At 44.6% G+C, this 21,498-nt stretch overlaps 1 protein-coding gene across 1 annotated transcript; it reads right to left on the bottom strand.

Annotated features, from left to right (window-relative positions):
* Nucleotides 1-12,426: 12,426 nt before the first annotated feature.
* On the bottom strand, nt 12,427-14,005 carry HNRNPA0 (heterogeneous nuclear ribonucleoprotein A0). The gene has a single exon (XM_064725121.1). It carries the CDS (start codon nt 13,669-13,671, stop codon nt 12,739-12,741), a length of 933 nt encoding a protein of 310 aa, XP_064581191.1. The 5' UTR covers nt 13,672-14,005; the 3' UTR covers nt 12,427-12,738.
* Nucleotides 14,006-21,498: the final 7,493 nt, after the last annotated feature.

Raw genomic sequence — 21,498 nt, 5'->3', positions numbered from 1 at the left:
AGTGCCGCCGCTCCCCGCGCCGCCAGCCCCCTCCCCTCCGCGGCGGGGCTGGCCAGCGTCTCCGGGCAACGCCAGCACCGCCCCGCACCGCCCTCCGCACCCTCCGGGCCCGGCACGGCCCCGCTGCCGCAGCGAGATCGGTCAGGGACAGCCCCGGGCCGGGCCGGGCCGAGCGGGACCCGCCGGGGCAGCCCCCGGGCCCCGCATCCATCCCCGCTGCCCGGGACTTGTCCTCCGGGCGGCCCAAACTGCTGCAGTCCCTGCGATCTACGGACCGGACAGGAGTTTAGTGGCTGAGCATCCCCAGTGCCGAGGGCAAGCCCGCAGGAGAGGAGCGGTGATGGTGAGGAAGGAGGGGGTCCCAGCCCCCCGAAGTGTCCCCACTCCCACGGCAGAAAGCAGGATCTTGCCTCCGGTTCCCCAATTTATCAAAGCCTTCCTGTCCTTCATGCAATCTATCAGGCCAAATAGATAGATTTGTTATAGATAGACCCTGCACAGGCAATATGGGTCCTCAACTGCAGGTGCTATTTAGCCTACAGCACTGCACTACATTACATTTGTCATTTTTATTCCAATTGATACAAATGCACAGAGTTCTACATAAATCTTTTCCCCCCCTTCATTTTATTAAAAGAATTTTTCTGTTATATTCTGCACCAGTGAGGCCTTAGAGGTTAATTGTATTAAAGACAAAAAACATTTGCCTTCTTCATTACTCATCCACTCACAAAACGTTCTTGTGCAAGAGGAAGAGATAACTAGAAGTATCAAGAGATTTCTCTTTGAAGATGCCATTTCATCTCTTTTATAAATAAAATTACCTCACTCTTGTATGTTTCTCCTCAAGCCATGTCCTCAGCCCAAGTTTCATACATCTTTTTAAAACCTATCAGCAATGATGAACAGATGCTATTGTGCCTTCTACAGGGGGGTTTCAAAAGCTTGTTGAGAATCTTAATTACTCATCACCCTAATTCTTCAGGTAAGAAAACTTAACACACCTGAAACTTGAAGGACTTTATCAAAGACACATGGAGATTGAGAGTACTGCTGTTTAAACACCATTTGGCAGCCTACCCCTAAAGAGAAGAAATACAGATAAAGCCATGAAGTCAAACCTCACACAGAGTTCAGGCAAAATTCCTCCATTTTCCCTAGAGAATCCTGTTAAACTATCAGTTTAAAACATCCAGATCCCTGAGTACTTTCCTCATGTCCAGTCTTACACTGTTGATGCAAAACATGCAAAACTGCAAGACACAAGGTCAAACCAGAGAAAAAGCAACTATATAAAAATAGTAGAATTTACCTCGGAAATGAGGGCTAGAACTTGTTTCCTCTGAGTAAATCCCTTAGTAATCATAAAAAGTCCAGATACAAGAGCAAGTCCTGAAACTGCTGCAAAGTGCCTGTGTATTTTTATTAACACAAAGTTTTTCAATAACAAAATATTAGGCTTTCACCTTAAAAATTTACATCTCACTCCAGTCAGCCTGGGAGCAAAGCACCTAAATTGAACCAAACCAGCAATACCTTCTTACATGCTTTGCCCCACAGGCTTGTGTACAAATCCTGAAAGGTTCAGTGACAGACAAGCAAAACAGTGAATAGTCCTTGCTGGAGTGGAACAAAAGCATGTTCCAGTAATCAGAGATTATCTTTACAGCAGCCTTGCAAAATAATCATGTTGGTAACAACCCCAAGGCAAAAACTTCTTGTTTATTTTTAAGCAAAGACTGGTAGCATGAAAAAGCATTCAGCTGAAAGGAATTAGTGACACCTGATGGGTGGAATTTTTCCAGCCTCTTTCAAAAATTTCTAGTCTCAAGTAGCCAAAAATTACTCCTACATCTAATCTACCTTCAATTACTGACAACCATATAACCAATTCTCAGAGCAGAAAGGTCCCCAAACACCTGTTCCAGCCAGTCCCACCATCCCTCAGCCCACCAAAACCTTTCCAGATTCCTGTGACAACCATCAGATCTACAGTGAAAGACCAAAGCCCCCAGTTCCAAGGAGCCACAGGGAGATGGGAAAGAAAAGCATTGCCAGTGTCTCCACAGCAGCAAGGAATTTCTTCAATAAAAGTGGCACAAAGGGAGGGAATAAAAACAATCCCTACCAATCTGATCCAAAACTCTCTCCTGGCCCAAAATCCAGCAGCTGGTTTAATGCTGAGGTTATAAGGAAAGGACACCGAGTGCTTACAAGAATTTAATTCTGTGAAGAGCCCCAATACAATCAGACAGCACCTTGTCAATCTCCACAGTCTCTGCAGAAGCCTGAAAGGCCACTCTTCACCTCCCAAAAACCCAGCAGAAAGCAAATGGCATCAAATTGGGAAATCCTTCTAGTTCTGCAAGGCAAACTGCAAGAGTTGTGAATCACTGGATCATCCAGCCTGAATACAGTGCAAACAACAATTCAGGAACACTTTACTCCCCTGCATATACCTGTTTCCAGGTATATACCAATGTTCAGGCTTCAGAGACCTATATCGAGAAATTCCTATCTTTAGCAGCTCTTGTTTAGTTGCATAATCTCTTCCTTGAAATTATTCACCAACTTCCTTCAGAAATCTTCTTCAAAAATCTTCCTTCAAAAAAGGTTTCAGCACTGAAGAGCTGGGGAAGGTGTAAATATAACACTGCATTTACAGAAGATTCTAAAGCTACATCTTCGCAACCTAAATTATTTTTCGTTCTGTTTTTTTAGAGATACAGATATTTAGATAAAAATATATGTTAATATATATATAAATGTATTTATGTTTAATACATATATTAAGTTTATATATTTATCTTTGAGTGACCAAAATGATCTCACTCTGAAGCCTGTCCTGTTTTGAGGGTTCTTTGAACCAGATTATCTCCAGGAGTCCCTTCTAAATAAACTTTTGTCATCTTAATTAAGTAGATACTCAGATAGATCTGTATTTAGACCATATGTTTTCTTGGAAAAGGTTCTCTAAGGATATTAATATAAGAAAAGCAATATATAGGGTATCTGCTGGAATAGCTGCCTTGGTAGCACTAAGTGTAGTCACTTGGGGACTGGCTCCCAAGGGACCTGGAGATGGAGGTGCCTCAGCAGAGGAGTCCTGAGGGTATCTGCTGTCCAGCTGCTGCTAGAATTCAGCAACAAACCCAAATCAGCAGCTACAATTTACCTACTGCAGCAGCTCACAGGAATCCAAGTTCTCACCAGGATGCTACGGGAAACCTCCTAGGTAAGGACCTTCCCAGGGCTGGACCCAAGGATGCTCTGGCAGTGAGAGACTCCCACCGGTGGGCTGTGTTCTGAAGTGTGTGAGTGGGAGAGCAGGGCAGGAGCAGCCAGGCCAGCATTCCCTGGGATGTGCATTCCTGTGGATGCCAGCATTCCCTGGGATGTGCATTCCTGTGGATGCCAGCATGCCCCCGGGATGAGCATTCCTGTGGATGCCATTATTACCCCCCGGGATGTGCATTCCCCTGGGATGAGCATTCCTATGGATGCCAGCACTCCCCGGGATGAGCATTCCGGTGGATGTTGTAGCAGCACCAGCCTGTCCAGCAGCGCTCAGGGCTGTTGCCCTCTGCTGGCACACATCCCACTCCCGGGCTCCCGCAGGCCAGCACAATCTGCCTTCAGAACATTGTTTTCCTTTAATCTTTTGCACAAATCACAATTCCTACAAATAGTGGAATTTGTTAATTCAAATTCCACAATGACATTACCACCTTTAGGTCAACGACCCCTGACCATCTTCACCCCCATCTGTGATTCCTGGGGCTTGAGCCATCCCACTGCTCACCTACCCAGCAGTTACCCACCAGCTGAAAATGTTCTTCCTGCTGCCCTCCTGACTCCTTCCTGTAGCATCAGTCACGGATGTCACCCGCAGTCACCTGTGTCAGAGGCACACACTTCCTGCCCTGCATTCACATTACATATTTATCAGAAACTTGCAGGAAGATTTTCAGATTGAGTTTATTGTTTAGAATTTAGTGCTCAAAATGAAGAGAAAATCAGGAAGAAGAAATCAACTCTTATGGGCACTGGAACGAAGGCAAAGGCCAGTATTCAGTTGCCTAAATCTACCAAGTCTCTCTGCCGCCTTAGAGTCTGCACCTTCTGAGTGTACTGTTCTTGCTACAGGCTCAGAAAAAAAGTAACAAACTTAAAATTTTCTTCAGAAAAAGACTGAACTTGAGAAAAAGTTTAGGCTATGGACCAAAAAGTGGGATTATTTTTAACAACATTTTTTAATAAAATATCATTTTAATGTGATCCTTCATCTTTAAAATACAACCCTTAATGCTTCCTTATTACCTTCTGTAATAAGGGGAAATTATCCATATGCTTCATAAAGATGTATGGCTTAATTAATATTTGTATACTACAACTTAGAGAGAACAGCACAAACAAAGATATTCCCATTCAGGATCTCAACACCATAACCCAAGTCTCTTGTTACTGTTATTAACTGCACACTCATTTGTCTTGCTCTCTTCTTGGAATTTTTTAGAACATTTCATTTCTTGCTCTTTGCAAAAGCCAAGAAACACAGCCCACCACCCTCATATTGTAACATAATGTGCTGCAACATCAATACAAATGAGTGAAACCCACAGATGTCATACACAAAAGTTTAGACAGGATTGTTTCTGCAGGCAGATTATTGTACCAGAACAGAAAAACCTGTTTCAGGCAGCATATCTTCCTCACAGGTAACCAACCTTCATTATCTTGCCTGGTATTTTCTGGACAAACCTCTTTTTCTGTTCAATATTCCATAGTTTATTCAGAGTGGGAACTGTATGTCAGGGGCTCAGCTCAGGTTTCTGTTCACTTACTCGACTTTTGTGGTGTGCTTTTCAGGGCTCAGCTTTCCCATCCTCTCATTCACACAGAAGTGCACCCTGTGAAAGAAAAAAACCACACTTTAGAAAGGCATTAGAGAGTGTGTGGCATCAGCTCATTGCAACACTTTTGGCACAGAGCAGCTCCAGCAATAAAACAAGCCCAGCTCTTCCTTCTGAAGATGATGTTTCCCAACTCCCTCTCATCTGACTCCCCAGTATATCAAAAACAAGAGCTCCCCATTGCCACCACCTACACCCCAAGCCACTGTAACATTTCCAAAACACACTGGTGCTGATTCACCACCAAGCTCACGCCTCGAAGATTTAAAAGTAAAATTGATACCACACAGAGGAAGTTGAGGTTTTAACTGGTCCTGGGTGAGTAAAAGAAAATTCCCATAACATCTAAATGATGTCATTTGAGAAAAAAATAATTTGCCTGCATTTAAGACTGCTGAAAGGAATGGAGGGATGGGCCTAGAGGGAAATGGCACAGTGACTGCAAGGGCTGCAGCTCCTTGTGCTGCTGGGGGTTTCTCTTTTTCAGGAGGACAAACCTCCATGAAAGTAACAGGAGAAAGCTGGCACTACCCTTGCAGAATGCAGCTGCTAACCACCCTGTGCTAGAGGCATGAGCAATGACCACTCCAAACATCCAGCAGTGATCTTGGGGGAGAAGTCCTGACCTTGCAATCAGGATGCAAAGGAGCCCCTTCCAATAAACAGAGCATCATTATTACAGTGGTGGAAAGAAAACAAACAACTCCAATGAAATCTCACAGTGAAGGACTTTGGCCAAATTTGTTACCCAGTAAACTTAAAAGATTACTAAAACCTGAAGAGGTACTAAATAAGCACAAGGAGAGAAATGGGGATTTAGCATCAGCAAATCTTTCACAATGCTTTGACCCAGCCCAGGGAGAGCCAGTGAGCCTGAAACCAGAGGACAGCCCTTCTGAGGAGGGAGGGGATCTGGAGGATGAAATTGGAGTAAAGTATTTCAAAACACAGCTGATAGTGCTGTGCTTGTATACAATAACAAGGTAAGCACAGCCTCCCCCAGGGCCATGCCCTGCCCTTGCTGCAATTTGTTCATCAGGGTGTGTGGTTGGGAGAGGGAGGCTTCCCACTGCAGCTGGGTTAGTGTGCAGTACAGAAAACAAGATTATTGATCCACAGAGAAAAAGTAAAAAGCACATCAACTTCCAGTCCCAAACTACTTAAAGCAGTGCATTTTACCTCGCACTGCTTTAATCCACACCTGTGCTGCAAACAGGTTCAGCATTCCAGAACTTCCTCCTTCCCAGGCAGTGCCTGCAGTGACTACATTCATGCTTCCCTCCCTGCGGGATTCTGTAGAAAGCAAATTTTCTTACAAAAGAGGGAATGTCCATTGTAAAGCTACAGAAAGCAACAAAAATTACAGAAATGACAGAAGAGACTGACATGGTACTCATCTTTTATATTGACTAGATTACAGACTGACAGTGTGTTTTCAGACGTGTGCCTTTGCATGTCTTTAAATTCAAACAGCATTCCCAGGAGAACAGGGCTTCTCTGAGACAAACCAGTTGGCAATTCCATGGTACAAAGTAGCATTTGAACAAATTATGTACTTTCACATTTGTCAGCTCATTTTGCTTCTAAGGAATTTTTCTGCAATGTTAATCAGTGATTGGTACTTTGATGGTGGTGAGCAAATGTGCATCTTGACATATTTCCAACCAGAAATGTAATTCCCTTCTAAATTGGCATAGATTCCTCACTGCATTACTCATGAAAAGAGGTATTTATAGTAGTTTGATGAATATAATATGCACCAAAATTGTACACAGCTCAACATAGCCCAATTTAATTTTTTTAAAAAAAGAAGAGCTATTCTTTCAAATCTGTGTACTTTCCATCTGCGAAAGCATTTGGGAATGAAACCCTAAGCATCATGCTAAGAGGGTTAATATCCAGATGCCTCAGACAGATGGCATTATTAGTCTGCCTGGGCTTGACATCTAGTTTTCCAAGTTAAGGAGCTTTGGTTCCTTGGATGGCTGACAATCTGAGAATAGCTCTGCTCTAAGCCTCAGTTTACTGTAACAACAACAGGCAACATTGCAGCTTTGCCTCAAAGACTTTTAGCAAAAAGAAGTTACACCAAGATTAACCACACTCAGAATGTACTTTAAAAATGCTGTTGCAGCTTTAGGCTAGGACTCCTACTGGCAAAGGCTGAACCACAGAGAACAGAACTTGGATTTTGGGTTTTAAGCTGGCTGGTTTTTTCCCTTTGCTACAGCCTAGACCTGAACTGTACCATCTTTTTAACTGTTCAGTCTACTCAGCAGGTAATACAGGAAATAGAAAAATCTGAAGAATGTTTCTCTTCTGCAGTGAACTACAGCTTTACAGCTGTTGTTCCTTCTGAGTTCCCACTACCCATTTTCCCAGAGAGATGTTTTTAAGGGGAATATAGATTTTATAGGATTAAAACACTCTGAGAGCCATATGAACAAGAGGTATCAGTTCAAAAGTGACTATTTCCACCCATTTATATATAATAGAAATTGGTGAGACTTCTGGGAGCAGCGAAGGTAAAAAGACTAGGATTTGTCAAAGTGAACAGCAACAAGAAAAGCACCCAACTTCATCAGCCCCTTAAAAGTCCTCATATACAGGTAAATATACAAAATTCCCAGGAAAACATACATAGCAGAAAGACTTTCATCTTGTAATGAGAAATACACATCTGACACTCATCAATAGTACTGCTTACATTACAGCACAAATAAATACTCATTAAAGGTAAGTGGAAGTAGAGGTAACATCTGTGTGTGTGTATAAATGCACATTCCAGAAATAACAGAGCAGTAATGCTTCAACAGGAGACCAAAAAAATGCCCATCAACAAAAGCAAATAGTGCTTGTTCAGGCTAGCTCAGAACTCCTTGTGGTGTGCTTGCATTGTGAAATACATTTTCAAGTGAAGCAGGGATACAACTGTTTTATTCATTAAGAAATACAAAAATAACAAACAGAAAACTCATCTTTAAGGGACACATACACCAGATCACAGAATCAGCTATGCAAAACATGTTAAATAACCCACAAGTATGCCTCTGGCTAGTGTGAAAGATTGAAAATTGGGTGTTACACTTTTAATCACCTAATATTAATCCAAGGTATTACCCATATAGAAGCCACTGAAAATGCCTTTTTCCAAACAGCTCAGAAAGTAAGGTCTGTAACAATGTAAACCACATAAACGTGGTATAAACTGTTGGATTACATGATAAACTAATCCATAGTGGCTACAACAGGTCAAACAATCCTAATCTAAAGGTTTGGATAAACTGCCTTCTATCAGGAACCCAACCCTGTGACAGACTGTAGGAGCAAAACCCCATTCTCACAGAACACCTCGTGTTTTGTTCACTGTGTGCACATCAGAGGGGTGTCCTTCAGGCCATTTTTTTAGGGATTAATTAACAATATAATGATTTAAACCAAACTTTTTCATTTCAGAATAAACATTCTGAGGCATGCAGAGAAAGGAAGCTGCTCTCTTTTCACACTCATATGGGAGCTTGAGGTCCTCAGCATCACTCAGAGCCTTTTTGGCAGCAGTGGCAATGCCATGCTGGGATGGCAGTATCAGGGTAATAAACCCCTTTTCTGACCTACACCATCCTATTAGACCTTCCAATGCCAAATGAAAGCAAAATTTGCTTTACAGGGGTCTCTGAGGGTGGGGGGAGGAGGACACCATAAAGCATTTGAGAACTTTACATTTTTAGCCATTTTAAGTGTTCCTGCTTCACAGGGCGTTAAGTCCAGATGTGCAGAGTATCTGGTAGAGTTCAGACACACCTCCTGTCAGTGCCACCTCCCCACAGGGCTGAGCTCCTGGGAGCAGCACAGGACTGCCACAGCCAGAACCGGAGCCTGGACTGCAGCTATTGTAAATTCAGCACAAAAGCTTGCCCAGCTCTGGAGGGTAAGGATTGTTACACTACAGGAGCCTGCAGGACAAGACACAGCTTTTATTTTGTAAGAGTGTCACTCCACCAGTGACCCACAGAGATTTAGTGCCATGGAAGCTGTCTGAGCTGTCAGCACTGCTCTAAACCACCTTTCCAGCACCTGATGTTACAACAAACACGTGGGAGGTACTTCCACAGCCTTGTGCAAGTATCACTGCACTCCATGTACAGGTGTTTAGCATGTTTCTTTTTAATGCAGTAGTAGTCAGTATTATGAAAGTTTAAGTTAGGCTAGTTTTATTAGCCAAATAAAATTTACAAGTCAAGAACAAATTATATTTTAGAGCAGACATGAACACCCATTACTATTAAAAAACTGTAGGTACATCACAACACACTGAGTTCAGTGACACTGTAGCCTGGAAAGTTTGGTTTTGGGAATTCCAGTTTGGTCATGCAGATTACAAAAATAAAAGGACATCTGTGTTTTTAGAAAACTACCACGTTTTTACTTTATTAAATGCTGAAAGCAAACTAATTGCTCTTATTTTCTATTTCTCACAGGTGACATCAACACAATGGAGCATTTGGTCCTGAACAGAAGGCCATTAACTTATTGAAATAATTTCAGAGATAGGAACTTCAGAACTCAACTACAAACTAAGGAACAGCAAAGTTACTTTATTTCTATCTTTGTGACCTTCCTGAAGCAACTGTGAAGTCACAAACTTATTTACATGCCAGCCACACACCTTATTTCAGATCAGTTCTTCCTATGCACCTCTATGCAGACAAATCCACCCAGGGCTCAGAAAATCATTAAATATCTTTAAACACATGAACAAAGTTTTATCAACAAATCTCTCATAAGTAGGAACTGTCCTAGAAACAGGTTTATATTCCAAGAGTCTTGAAGTCACAGTGTCTTTAATGCCACCCAATAGAGATCTGCACTGTTCTGTATTCCTGGTACACCCTGGCATTGCTGCCCCTTCCCTGATCCCTCACAGGATCCTCTCCAATGGCACCTGCAGGGTCACACGTTCTCATTCCCAACACACCAGGGGTCACAGAGCAGGTGCCACCTACTCAAGCCACATGGTTAAACAGGTGACAATCTCCTGAGGGTGACACTAGGCAGCCCACTCCCTAATCCACATGTGATTTTTGGGATCAGCTCTTTGTCCCAGCAGACTTTAGTCCCACAAGGACTATTGCACACAGGTAACAGCACATTGCAGCACAGCACTTTTCAAATCCTCAGATTTCACAAAGTCACTTCTTTTAAAACCTACTTGTTCCTAGTATCAACATATTCTGTCACAGCACATAACATGAAAATACCATAAAGCTGGTGCACAAACCTTTAACTTCCTAAATCAAATGACAAGACACATCACAAAAGTGAATTTAACCATTTCTCTGCAAGCCAGGCTTCCTTCATAAGGTTAAGGCAACAACACTGCAAAGGACTAAATCATACCCCCAAACTAGAACTAACACACAACCTAGAACTCTGCTGCTCATTTCAGCTAAGAACATGAAAACTGTGCTTCAGATGAAGTTCAAGGATGACTGTCCAACATGGTTGTAAAGTGCAAAGGTACAGAAAAAGCCTTCAATGATATAAAAACACCTGAAGTTGTGCATGGGCAAGAGCTGGCACTTGCAGTGTTTTACAAACTCAGACTCTGAAACTTGACTTACAACAATGTATAAGAGATGCTGGTGCACAACAGTGACTAAGAGGCTTTTGAGATAGAAAAATTACAGTATAATTGCAAACAGCAAGTTATTTGGAACCTATTCATTCATAAAAGCTCAGCTAAGCCAAAGACAGCCAGCCTCCATAAGAGCCACAACCAACCACAATCAGGAGGAAACAGCTCAGTTTAAATCCTGATGATACCAAGAGGTTGCCCTGTTTAAGCTCACAAAGGCAATTAAGGTGATGCAGTTTCACTAATAATAACAACAAAGCTCATTTCAATTTAAATCATCAAGTTAGACTGATAACAAATAGTAACAATACCTTGAAATTTCATTTGAAATTCTTCAGCCCAGAAGCACCAAGCCCTACACATTTAACTTTGCACTGGAATCAGTGGGAATTATTTGCCTAATATCTTGCATATCTGGAGGAAGGCAAAAAGCAGCTTTTATAATGCAGCCCCATGAAACATCAGCATTCTAAGAGCTTAGAAACCTGAAGTCAACATAACTTCGTACTTTTTAAATGCATGCCCCACATCATATATACTCTCACTCAAGCATATAAGGAATTCAAATCTTTTATTTGATATCCATAAACCCATAAACGTTGCTATTCTATATTTCTATGCAGGAAGGCAGTTTTCCCCTAAAACATTATGCTTTTTAATAAACAACAAACTTGAATTCTATTGCGTGAAAGGGCTACAAATATACATTTTTTAATCAAGCAGACTACACAGATATCTTTGCTTTACAACTGGCACCTGTGTTAGCGGTACACTTGCTGGCTCACTTCTCAGAGCTCTTTGCCCAGTTTAGATCACCACTTTCTGAAATATGGGCAAACTGCAATTATTGTTTGTTCAATTATGTGCTGAGGCAGGTATTGCAAATCCATTCCTTCCCCCTCCCAGCCAACCAGCAGTCAGGGACCCCATCTTTATTCACACGCAGATGTCACTGCACTCTACACCAGTCACTAGTGGCATAAAATAACTTTCCAAAGTCTGGTACAATGGTCAGCAAGCCAGTTTTACTCCTGCTTTAAGGAAGCCCCAGCACGGGGCTGCCATGCTGACAGCAGATGGAGCTGCGAGGTTCTCAGGAACTTGCAGGAAGGACAATAGTTCCGAGTGAAATCTGTTAACCTGGGGCTAGCAAAACAAGGATGCCTTTAATAGAAGGGATAAATGTCGACCCTTTCCTGGAAGGAATCACACACAAGACAAACCAAGGACTTGAAAACTAAGCAATAAGAAATTCTGAACATTTTATATGAATGAAGCACATGCTTAACACAAACTATTTCTTCAAAACTACACAGTACATACGTTGATGGAAAAGTCCTATAGAAAAAATTGACCAACCATGTCAGCACGTCAAACTGCCTAGTACAAGATGGTGGATGCACACAAACTGCCAAAGTGAGAACGAGTATTTAAAAAACAGACCACATCCACGGATTAGTACTTCAAAAATTTCTCTGTCGAGTGTTTGAAAGCCACTAGCAAAAAAGTCAGTTAGGACCTTTACTGGCAACAAAATATTTACTACTCTAAGTACACAGAGATTTTAAAGCAGAGGAACACTTGCTTCAAACCTAGAAAAGCCTTAAAACCGTACGGAATTGATCCTAGGAAAAAAAATTAGACGTGTAAAGGTCAATGAACACAATGATTTATTTAAAAAATAAAAAACGTAAAAACCATTTTTTCTTCCTTTACAGAAATGTTAAAAGTCAGTCATGGGATCCGAGTAGCTTTTGTAGAAAAAAACGTAGTATCCAGGCATCGAGTCCTTACAACAAAGGAACTTCCCCCCCAACCCTCCCCAGTATTTACTCCAGATCAGCAAGACACTTCCCACCCCGCACCCCCCAAAAAACAAATTAAAACAAGACATTTTTCGTTGCTAGTATAAAAACGACCAAGGTCCAAGTAATAATAAAAAAATAGAGTCCATCAATGACTGTAACACAAAATATGTGTATGTGGGGCCCAGTCCATCTTCAGAGAGAACGAAGTGGCACAGGCAGCAGAGGCGACCCTCAGGGGGCATTTAGGAGCCGCTCCCACAGCAGGGAGGCATTTAAAAGGAGCTGCCCTTCGGCGAATGAGGGGAGAAACCATTCGGAAGCTGCCCCGTATCGAAGGGAGGGCTCTGCACGCCCCCCCATCAATGGGTATGGGCGCTCCAGCTCAGAAAGAGCCGCCCCCGTAGCCTCCCCCGCCATAGCCTCCTCTGTACGGTCCACTGTTACTGCGGCCCCCCCAGTTGCCGCCCCCTCCTCCACCTCCTCCGCCGCTCTTCATGGGGCCGTAGGAGGACTGGTGCTGGCTGTAGCTGCCGAACCCGCCGTACCCGTTGCCGTAGTCTCCGCCTCCCCCTCCGCCGCCGCCTCCGTAGGAACCGCTGCCATAGGAGCCGTACCCGCCGCCTCCTCCCCCGCCGTAGCCGCCGTAGCTGTTGTAGCCGCCGCCTCCTTTGGACAGCCCGTTGTGATCCCGGTTGCCGGAGCCGCCGCCGCCCCGGCCCCTTCCTCCTCTGCCTCCCCGGGAGGGCCTGGAGGAGCCGCCGCCTCCCCCGCCCGCCTGGATGTCCTCCTTGGGCACGGCCTTCTTGACCTCCACTCGGTGGCCCTGGATCGGGTGGAACTTGACCACGGCCGCCTTATCGGCGGCGTCGTGGTTCTGGAAGTAGACGAAACCGAAGCCGCGCTTTTTCCCGCTCTGTTTGTCGGCGATGATCTCGGCCTTCTCCACGGGGCCGAACTGGCTGAAGTGCTGCACCAGGTCCCCTTCGCCCACGTCCCCTTTGAGGCCGCCCACGAAGAGCTTCTTCACCTTGGCGTGAGCGCCGGGCTTGGCCGAGTCCTCCCGGGACACGGCCCGCTTCAGCTCCACCGCGTTCCCGTCCACCGCGTGGGGGGACGCGGCCATGGCGGCGTCCGCCTCCTCCACCGCCGAGTAGGTGACGAAGCCGAAGCACCGGGAGCGCTTGGTCTGCGGGTTCAGCACGACCACGCAGTCGGTGAGGGTGCCGTAGGCCGCGAAGTGCTCCCGCAGCCCGGCCTCCGTGGTCTGCACGTTCAGCCCGCCGATGAACAGCTTGCACAGCTGCGAGTTCTCCATGCTGCCTCCGGGGCCGCGCCTGGGCCTGGCGCCGAGACTCCTCCTCCTGTTCGGGGGCAGCTCCGGAGGTTTTTTCCCCTCTTGCTCCGTCTTGCCGCTTCTTCCTCCTGCGAGCAACGCGACCTCACGGCTGCGGCGGCCGCCGGCGGTAGCTGCCTCGGCGCGGCCCGGCGCCTCCGCTCCGCCTCACCTGACCGGCAGCACAGTCGGGGCGTCCCCGGTGCCGCCGCTCCCCCGGAAAGGCGGGCGGGGGTGGGCGCGAACACAGGCGCGCACAAAATGGCGGCAGCGGCTTCTCGGGAGCGCGGCCGGCGACTGGTGCCCACACAAAGGGGCCGCCGGGAGCCCCGCCCCCCGCGCCTTCCTCCCCCGCCAAGGCAGCCAATGAGAGCGATGCGCCGTGTCAACGCGCCACTCACCTTTAAGGGGCGTGGCTTAACCCGCGATGGACGTGTGCAACAACCAATGAAAGGGCGCAACCTCCGCAAAAGTCCCGGGGTTGGCCGACGACGGACGCGTCGGGCAGCCAGTAGGGACGGGGGACGCGTTCCGCGCGCGCCGGGCGGAGGGGCGGGGCGTGCTGCGTCAATGCGCCGGGCCCGCGGCCGGCAGCCAATGGGACGCCGCCTCCGGCCCGGCGCGCTCTCCCTCCCGGTTGGGCCCACCCCGGGGGGCGGGGCAGCGAGCGGGGGGCGGGGCGCGCGGGAGCGTTTGAACCGCGGGGACCGTTGGGCGCCCCCCGCGCGCGCCCCCAATGGCGGAGCCCGCCAGGGGCTCGGGGCGTCCCCTCAGAGCGCGGCGAGAGCCCCGGGGCGCTGCTGGCCCGAGCTCCGAGCTCCAGCCCACGGCACATGGACAGGGTCCTGTCCGGACGGGTCTGGGGTGTCCAGGGAGGCAGACTCAACACCCCATCTGTCCCAGGACCCGTCACTGGGCTGTAAAGAAGTTCCTCACGTTCATTGAAACTCTGTGCATCCATTTCTGCCGCTGCCTCGTGTTGCCGTGGCTGGCACCGTGAGGCGGAGCCCAGCCACGGGCTCTGGACACCGCCCCGTGGGCACGGACATTGCCGGTACCCGCTGGGCACGGCCCCGGCCGGGCTCCGCCTCCGCCCCTGTGCCCGCACCTCACCCTGCCCTCCCCGGGATTTAATCCTCCGGGCCGCCCCTCGCCTTCCCCATCCCTCCGACCGCTCTCCTCCGGGTTTAACCCCCCCGCCCTGTTTCTGTCTGCTCCTGGCAGCCGCGGCTCTTCCCTCCTTTGTGTCCCCCTTCCCCTTGGCAGCCCGCTCCTAACGGGGACAGGGTGGCAGGAACAGCCTCAGGGTGTCCAGAGAAGGTTTAGGTTGGGTGTCAGGGAAGAATTCTTCACGGAAAGCGCTGTCCAGCCCTGGCACAGCTGCCCAGGGCGGTGGTGGAGTCGCGTCTCGGCAGGGATTTAAAAGGCAGTGCGGATGTAGCGCTTGGGGTCACCGTGCAGGGGTGGCTTTGGCAGTGCTGAAGGAATTCGATGATCTTGAAGGGCTTTTCCAACCTAAACCTTTCTGTGATTCCTTCTCACTCACTATTCCTGCTACAGATTCCTCCCCTGCTTTCCCTTTCTCTTTCCAACCCTATCACAGCCTACTCACCCTTAGATCTCTCCTTAGCTCTGAAAAGGAGGCATATTCTCAGAAAAACAATTAGAGCTTTTGAAGACTGTGCAAGCCCTGTGGAATGACAAATAGTGAGATAATTTTCCTTTTTTTTCCCTCTTACTTTTATAGTGCATTAAACATTGCTGTCATGAAGACTGCAGCATTACTTTCAACTCAAGTGAATTTTTCATTAGAAAGATTTTTTTTTTCGGTCTTGCAGCCACGAGGGTTTATGTTAAAAATTAAGCAGGAGCTAAGAATGGCTGCTGTTTTGCATTAGGCACTGTCAGGATGTATAGTCCAAGTTTCCTGAACTGATCCTGCCTTTTCCCATGTGCCAGCCTTGATGCTTCTGCAAACACACAGCAATCCACATAAGAGAACTGAGACAGCCATGAATGGTTTTATCACCACAAAGGACTTGGTTTTCAGCTGCTCCAGCTTTCTGAAACATTTTTTTATGTGACCTGCTGGTGCTGGCCGGAGGGAGGAAGCAGAACTGTAGCATCCCCTTGATGGGAATCAATTGGAAATGCTCCCTTGGAGACACAGACACAAGAGGAACATTGGCTGTGCTGGAAGGTTGGTTAACCACAGCCCCAGAGGAAATCCAGAGAGGCTGAACATGCTTTTTGTCTCACAGGCTATGATTATCATTGCCTGTAGCATTGGTACTTGCAATACAGTAATCTGATTTTACTCATATTGGATTTTTTTTATGTTATGGCCATGTGTATAGTAAAAGTAACCTATTAAATGACTCTGTTTGACAGTCACAAGGAAAGTTGTTTAAATCCATTTACCTCAATGCATAAACTGACACCATCATTTTATCTAGTTTAAGAAAAGAGAATATCCCATAATGCCACTGAAATATTTGTGGGTTTTAAATAAACAAACGTATCCTACTGTACTAAATAAAAATCTTCCCAGAGGCTGTCTGCAAGCTGCACAAAAATTACAGGAAATACAAAACTATTTTGTGTACTAGTTATTGTGAGAGCTGTATGGCCCTTCCCAAGATAAATCAGTATGTGTCACATGGAAAATAATCCATGAGAGTTTTATAGACCTATAGTAATTTAGAGCAAAATGAATGAAAAATTAAGAGGAGCTAATTATGGCCTCAAGAGATAACAAAGAAAACAAAGCTTGTTTTCAGGCACTTTCTCTCCCTGAAAACAAGACAGACAAGTAGGCCAAGAACAGATCAAAGAAAACAGTCACAGCTTGCATCAGGAGATGAGGCTCTTTAAGATGTGAGCAAATCAGCAGGAAAAATCAGCCACTGGCTCAATTCAGGTGTAGCCCAAATTCTTCATTTACACTTTTAACTGGTTGGTTAATGAAAGGAAAACACCTTTAAGACATACATATCCATGTCCTGCAGATGGAAACGTCTCCTCTGGAAATGCACAAAGGCCAGACTGTGTTTGGCCTGGTGTCCTTCTGTCCTGCTGTGCCCCTGCCTTTCCCAGCTGCCAGAGTGAGCTCATGTTCATTCACACCTTCACTCCAAACCTGCTCCAAGTTCAGTTCTTGCCCTGGCAGGGCTGAGAGCCTGCACACATGCACGTGCCCTGACACATCCCCCAGGCTCTGGGGCAGGCAGAACAGCCAGATGGACACCAGCTTCTCCTGCACACCCACAGACCTGCCCTTCTCCAGTCACCCCAGCTGCCTGGAGGCTCCAGCCAGTCCTCTCAAATTCTGCTGGATTCACACCTGCTGAGGCAGCCAGTCATCACTTGGTGCACACATTCCCAGGAACTGGGCGCCTTTCTGTGCTCCTGAAATGTGCTTTTCCTTTGTCCTGGATTGCCAAGCAAATTGTATTCTATTTGCCATCTGGATGGCAGCTGTCTTCTGTTAAGTGGGCAGTTTTCCTTATCTCTTCCACAAAATCTGCTGATAACAGCTATTGAATGTCACTGCATGGCTGATGTGAACTACAGCATCCCATTGGGAGATGTGAGCCCAGAGGGAGGAGCCAAGCATTCCTGCCTGGATATAATCTGAGATTCTGGAACACCAGCACAGCTTTCCCACTGGATTTCCCAGAGGAAGAGCTGCTGCCTCTCCCACTGGAGCTTCAGAGGAAGAGACTGCACCTTTCTACAGGATCCCTGCTCCAGCAGAACCACCCCTGACACTGCAGGAGGGCTGCAGCCGCAATTCCAATGGGACTGCTGCCAACACCCTGACCCACAGGGTGTCAGGTTGTGTTCTGACTCTGTCAGTTGTTGTTTTGGCTTACTGCATTGTTTATCTTTTTATTTTCTTCCATATTAAAGAACTGTTATTTCCTGCTCCCATACTTTTTGCCTGAGAGACCCTTCATTTCAAATTTTTAACAATTTGGAGGGGGGAGGTTTACATTTTCCATTTCAGGACAGGCTCCCGCCTTCCTTAGCAGACTCCTGTCCTTCCAAAACCCAGACATCCTTCAAACTACATGAGCCAACAAGACCCAGGTGCTGCCACAGTGAGTGCAGAAGCAAAGATGAGCCTCAATGTGTGTGAGATGTAAACCAGAAACACTACAGCAGCCACAGCAGCTTCCCACAGAATTTTTTAACTGTTTTTTGCTCTAAACTAGTAAATGCATAATATCAGCCTATGGATATAAAAATCCATAGGAAAGTGTCATGCCAAAGAAATACATACTTTTCACTTTCTGACAAGGCAGTTGCAGCATGACATTTTTTCAATTCTGATAGCAACCCATAGAATAAAAAAAAAATCAGCAGCTGAAACTTCTAAAGTTAGGTGCTTTTTCAGATAAAAGCTCCACCTGTATCATTACCTAGAGGAAATGTGTTTCTCAAACCAGAAGCATTGGCCAAATAATGCCAATCAAATAAAATGTCTTCATGGGACATTTTAATTAATGTGTTAGGAAGAAGGAAAACCAAATCATGTTCATGCATACACCTTTCTAGTTATTCAGAAGAACTTATTTTACCCAGAGTCCACAGGAGGGCATTGCTGCTTAAGAGATTGAAAACTAGAGAGAGAGCTGAGCTTTCCAACATAATTTCCTGTGTTACCAAATATTCTCAGTAAAAGCTGATGCAGAATAAACTATTAAAGAATTCTTTGTATCAATTTTTGTCATTCAAGAAACATAACTTTTTCACTCTATTTAATGGGTCCAAACTGCGAGGATGGAAAAGGAATAATTAAGTTTTGGAAAATAGCATAAAGGGCAATAGAAAAACATAATGAAGTCAGAAGTAGTTCATAAGTTATAAATATCTAAACCCTCATATAAACACAAAGTCATATCTCTTTCACTAGCTTCAACATCTTTAGTTACATCTCTGGCTTCTACTCTTGGCAGGCATTGATTATTTTTTAAGCAATTTATGTGTATCACTTGAATTTTTAATGAGTTTAACTATTTTTTTGGTATAGTACAAGGCTCTAGACTTAGGTTTAGTTTGACCTTTCAGCAGACAGAAAGCATTTTGAAGTTTCATGCAGACTGTTTGCTGAATTAGTTCTGCATTCACATTGAAAACTGTAATAATATCACCTTAGCTACACAAAGGTTTCACCCAGATTTTTTTAACTGTATATAGGTGGGAACAGTTGGGAATACAAGGAATTCAACCATAATTTCCCACATCACTCTGAGATACACACAGAAACAAAGATTTTTATTTTCATCATTTCAATGAGATAATTATTAGACTTTTGGAAGGCTCAGTCCTAACCAAACCAACACCTCAGGCAGAGTGTAATTGTGTGGTTCATAGGGAGCAGCAGCACCGTGAGCATTCCCAGCCTGGCACTTTGCTTTAGCTACAGGTGCAAACACTTCTGAAAGATGCACAGCTGTCCTTGAGAGAGCTCTTGCCTTTTTGGCAAAAGTTTCTCTTTCATTCTGTTCTGCTGTTTGCACTTTCATCTGCATAAACATTAAATGTCATCTTACTTTGGAGACTTTGATGAATTAGTAGTGATCAGCAGAGGGGTTTTTGTTGAAAAAGATTAAAAAATACTGAGGGGCAACTAGACAGACTTTCACCCCCCTAAAGTCTGAACATGACACTCCTCAGGATAAAAATCTCTGCCTTGTGTAAATTCAGATAGGGAATAAAACACTACCCCTCTCTTGTATTTGCTTAATGCAAAAGAAGATAAACTACAGATAAAAAGGTAACAGGATAACCCACAGGTACTATTTCTTCAGTAAGTAGTATCAAAGTTTATCTGTTAAACAAAATCTTCCTGGAGCCCTTTTTAAGGGGAGTTTGCCAAAGAAAGAAACACACCTTTGTGAAGGGTGAAGTGGAAAGTCATCAGAGAATTGAATTTGCATCCTTTTCTTTGGATTTAAGTTACCATTCTTCCTTAAACCCTGCCCTCCCTCCTCTTCCCTCTGAAGTTCAATTTCTCTTTTCCTCTTTCATCTTTTCCCTCTTCTTTAATAATTCATTATTTCCTTTCTTCTCTTTCCTAAAATTGTGTATAAAAGCTGGCCATAATTTGAAGTGATGGGATGAAAGCAAGGCAGCAAAATACGGTCTCAAAAGTCAAGATTCTTGTGAAGGATCAAAGAATGTAGTGATGCTATGACAGATGTGAGAGGGGAGAATTTTCACTGTATCTTAGTCTGAGACAGACCAGAATCCAATCCTAAGTTTTGCCAAAGGAAGACCTGGAGCCAGCATCAATCTCAGTCACACTCTGGTCTTTTCACCTGCAAATTTTTCATTATGTATTTTCCAATTAAATTAAAATCTACTTGCTTTTATTTTTTTCCTCTTAGCTATTCCTAGACTCCAACTCTTTCTCATTCCACAGAACCTCTGTGGGGTGGGTTTGTGGTGTTTTTGCATGACTGATGTTGAATTTTGTTTGAGCACAGCAGGAAGAGCTGAGCTCTGAAGCTCAATAAGTACCTGCCTGAAATTAGCTGAAAGACATCCATGCTATTCAAGAAATCTTAAATGAGGTGGTGTAAAGTAAGACTTTCTAGACAAGAAATAGCAATCTAGAATTTCTGATTTTTATCCAGAAAATCAAAATGCTTGTTACAGTTTGAAACATGCTGGAAAACGGAAACAGACTGAGATTAATGAGAAAAATCTTTTGATTATTTAAGTATTTCTTAATTAACAATTAGGACCCTGCAAGATGTCATGCCATGAGAACAGCAGGGTTCTGTGCTCACAGTGTTGTTATGAAAGGATTCTAGAATGGGAAAGAACAAACCAGAGATACAAATTGTCACATTCCCCCCAAATCTGTGAGCTATTGAAATAATTAATTTTTTGGCAGAGATGACTTTTGGTAAAAGTGATTTGGAGAAGTTCTAGAAAGCTACAAGAATTGAATCAGGGTTTGGAACACGGAACCTATTATAAAATATGGATTTATGCAGTCACACTCCTATTACAATTACTCATATATCTTATCTCTTTTTCAGTGAGAAAAGTAACTTGGCTGACCCAAAAAATTAAGATGCTAACCTTCCAGCCAGTGAGTTTATTCATCTCCATCTCAGCTCTATGCCAACTGAATAAGGTCCAGAAATTAGCCAACAGTTCATGGCATGACACAATTTTTAAAATTAATATGTTATTATAAGTAACTCATTTATAGTTATATCAGATTTTTAAACAGTTGACTTTTCATTCTAGTCATGAGCTAATTGAGAATCAAAATTGAGATCAGGCATCAAGGATATTGCAAAGGTGTCCCTTAGAGCTATGCAGTATAATGAAGTGAAACCTAAACTCCAGGTAGTGAACATGAATTATTTTTGTGAAAATTATTTCCAATTAGAAAAAAACCTCTGAGTCATGGAGCAGGGCTTCGACTTACACATGTACATCCATGGAGAAAAACTCCCAGTGCATACTTAGCTGTTGCTAGTTTGGTCACATTATGAGCTATTTACTGAGAATCCCTTACTGGGGTGTTGATCTCTCCTCAGAACAGGAAAATGTTAGGGGAGTGTGTTTTTCCTCCATCACAGCTTATTATCTTACTTTTATGGCATTAACCAGCACATCCAACACTAACATATGAGATTTCCAATTATTCTTATTTACTTTTCTATGCCTCTTTGAAGTGCTTTGAACAGTATTTATTAGGAAGCAATAATTCAGAAGAGAGATTTGCAGGTGTTGATTGATAAGAAGTTCAATATGAGCCAGCAAAGTGCATTTGAAAAATCT

This window comes from Zonotrichia leucophrys, chromosome 13, assembly GCF_028769735.1.
Source record: "Zonotrichia leucophrys gambelii isolate GWCS_2022_RI chromosome 13, RI_Zleu_2.0, whole genome shotgun sequence".
NCBI classification, from domain to species: domain Eukaryota; kingdom Metazoa; phylum Chordata; class Aves; order Passeriformes; family Passerellidae; genus Zonotrichia; species Zonotrichia leucophrys.
The sequence above is the reverse complement of the archived record's forward strand: the minus strand, read 5'-3'. Positions and strand labels throughout refer to the sequence as shown.

What these genes read in the sequence shown, in the direction of transcription:
- HNRNPA0 (XM_064725121.1), bottom strand. Translation starts at nt 13,671, where the DNA reads ATGGAGAACTCGCAGCTGTGCAAGCTGTTCATCGGCGGGCTGAACGTG.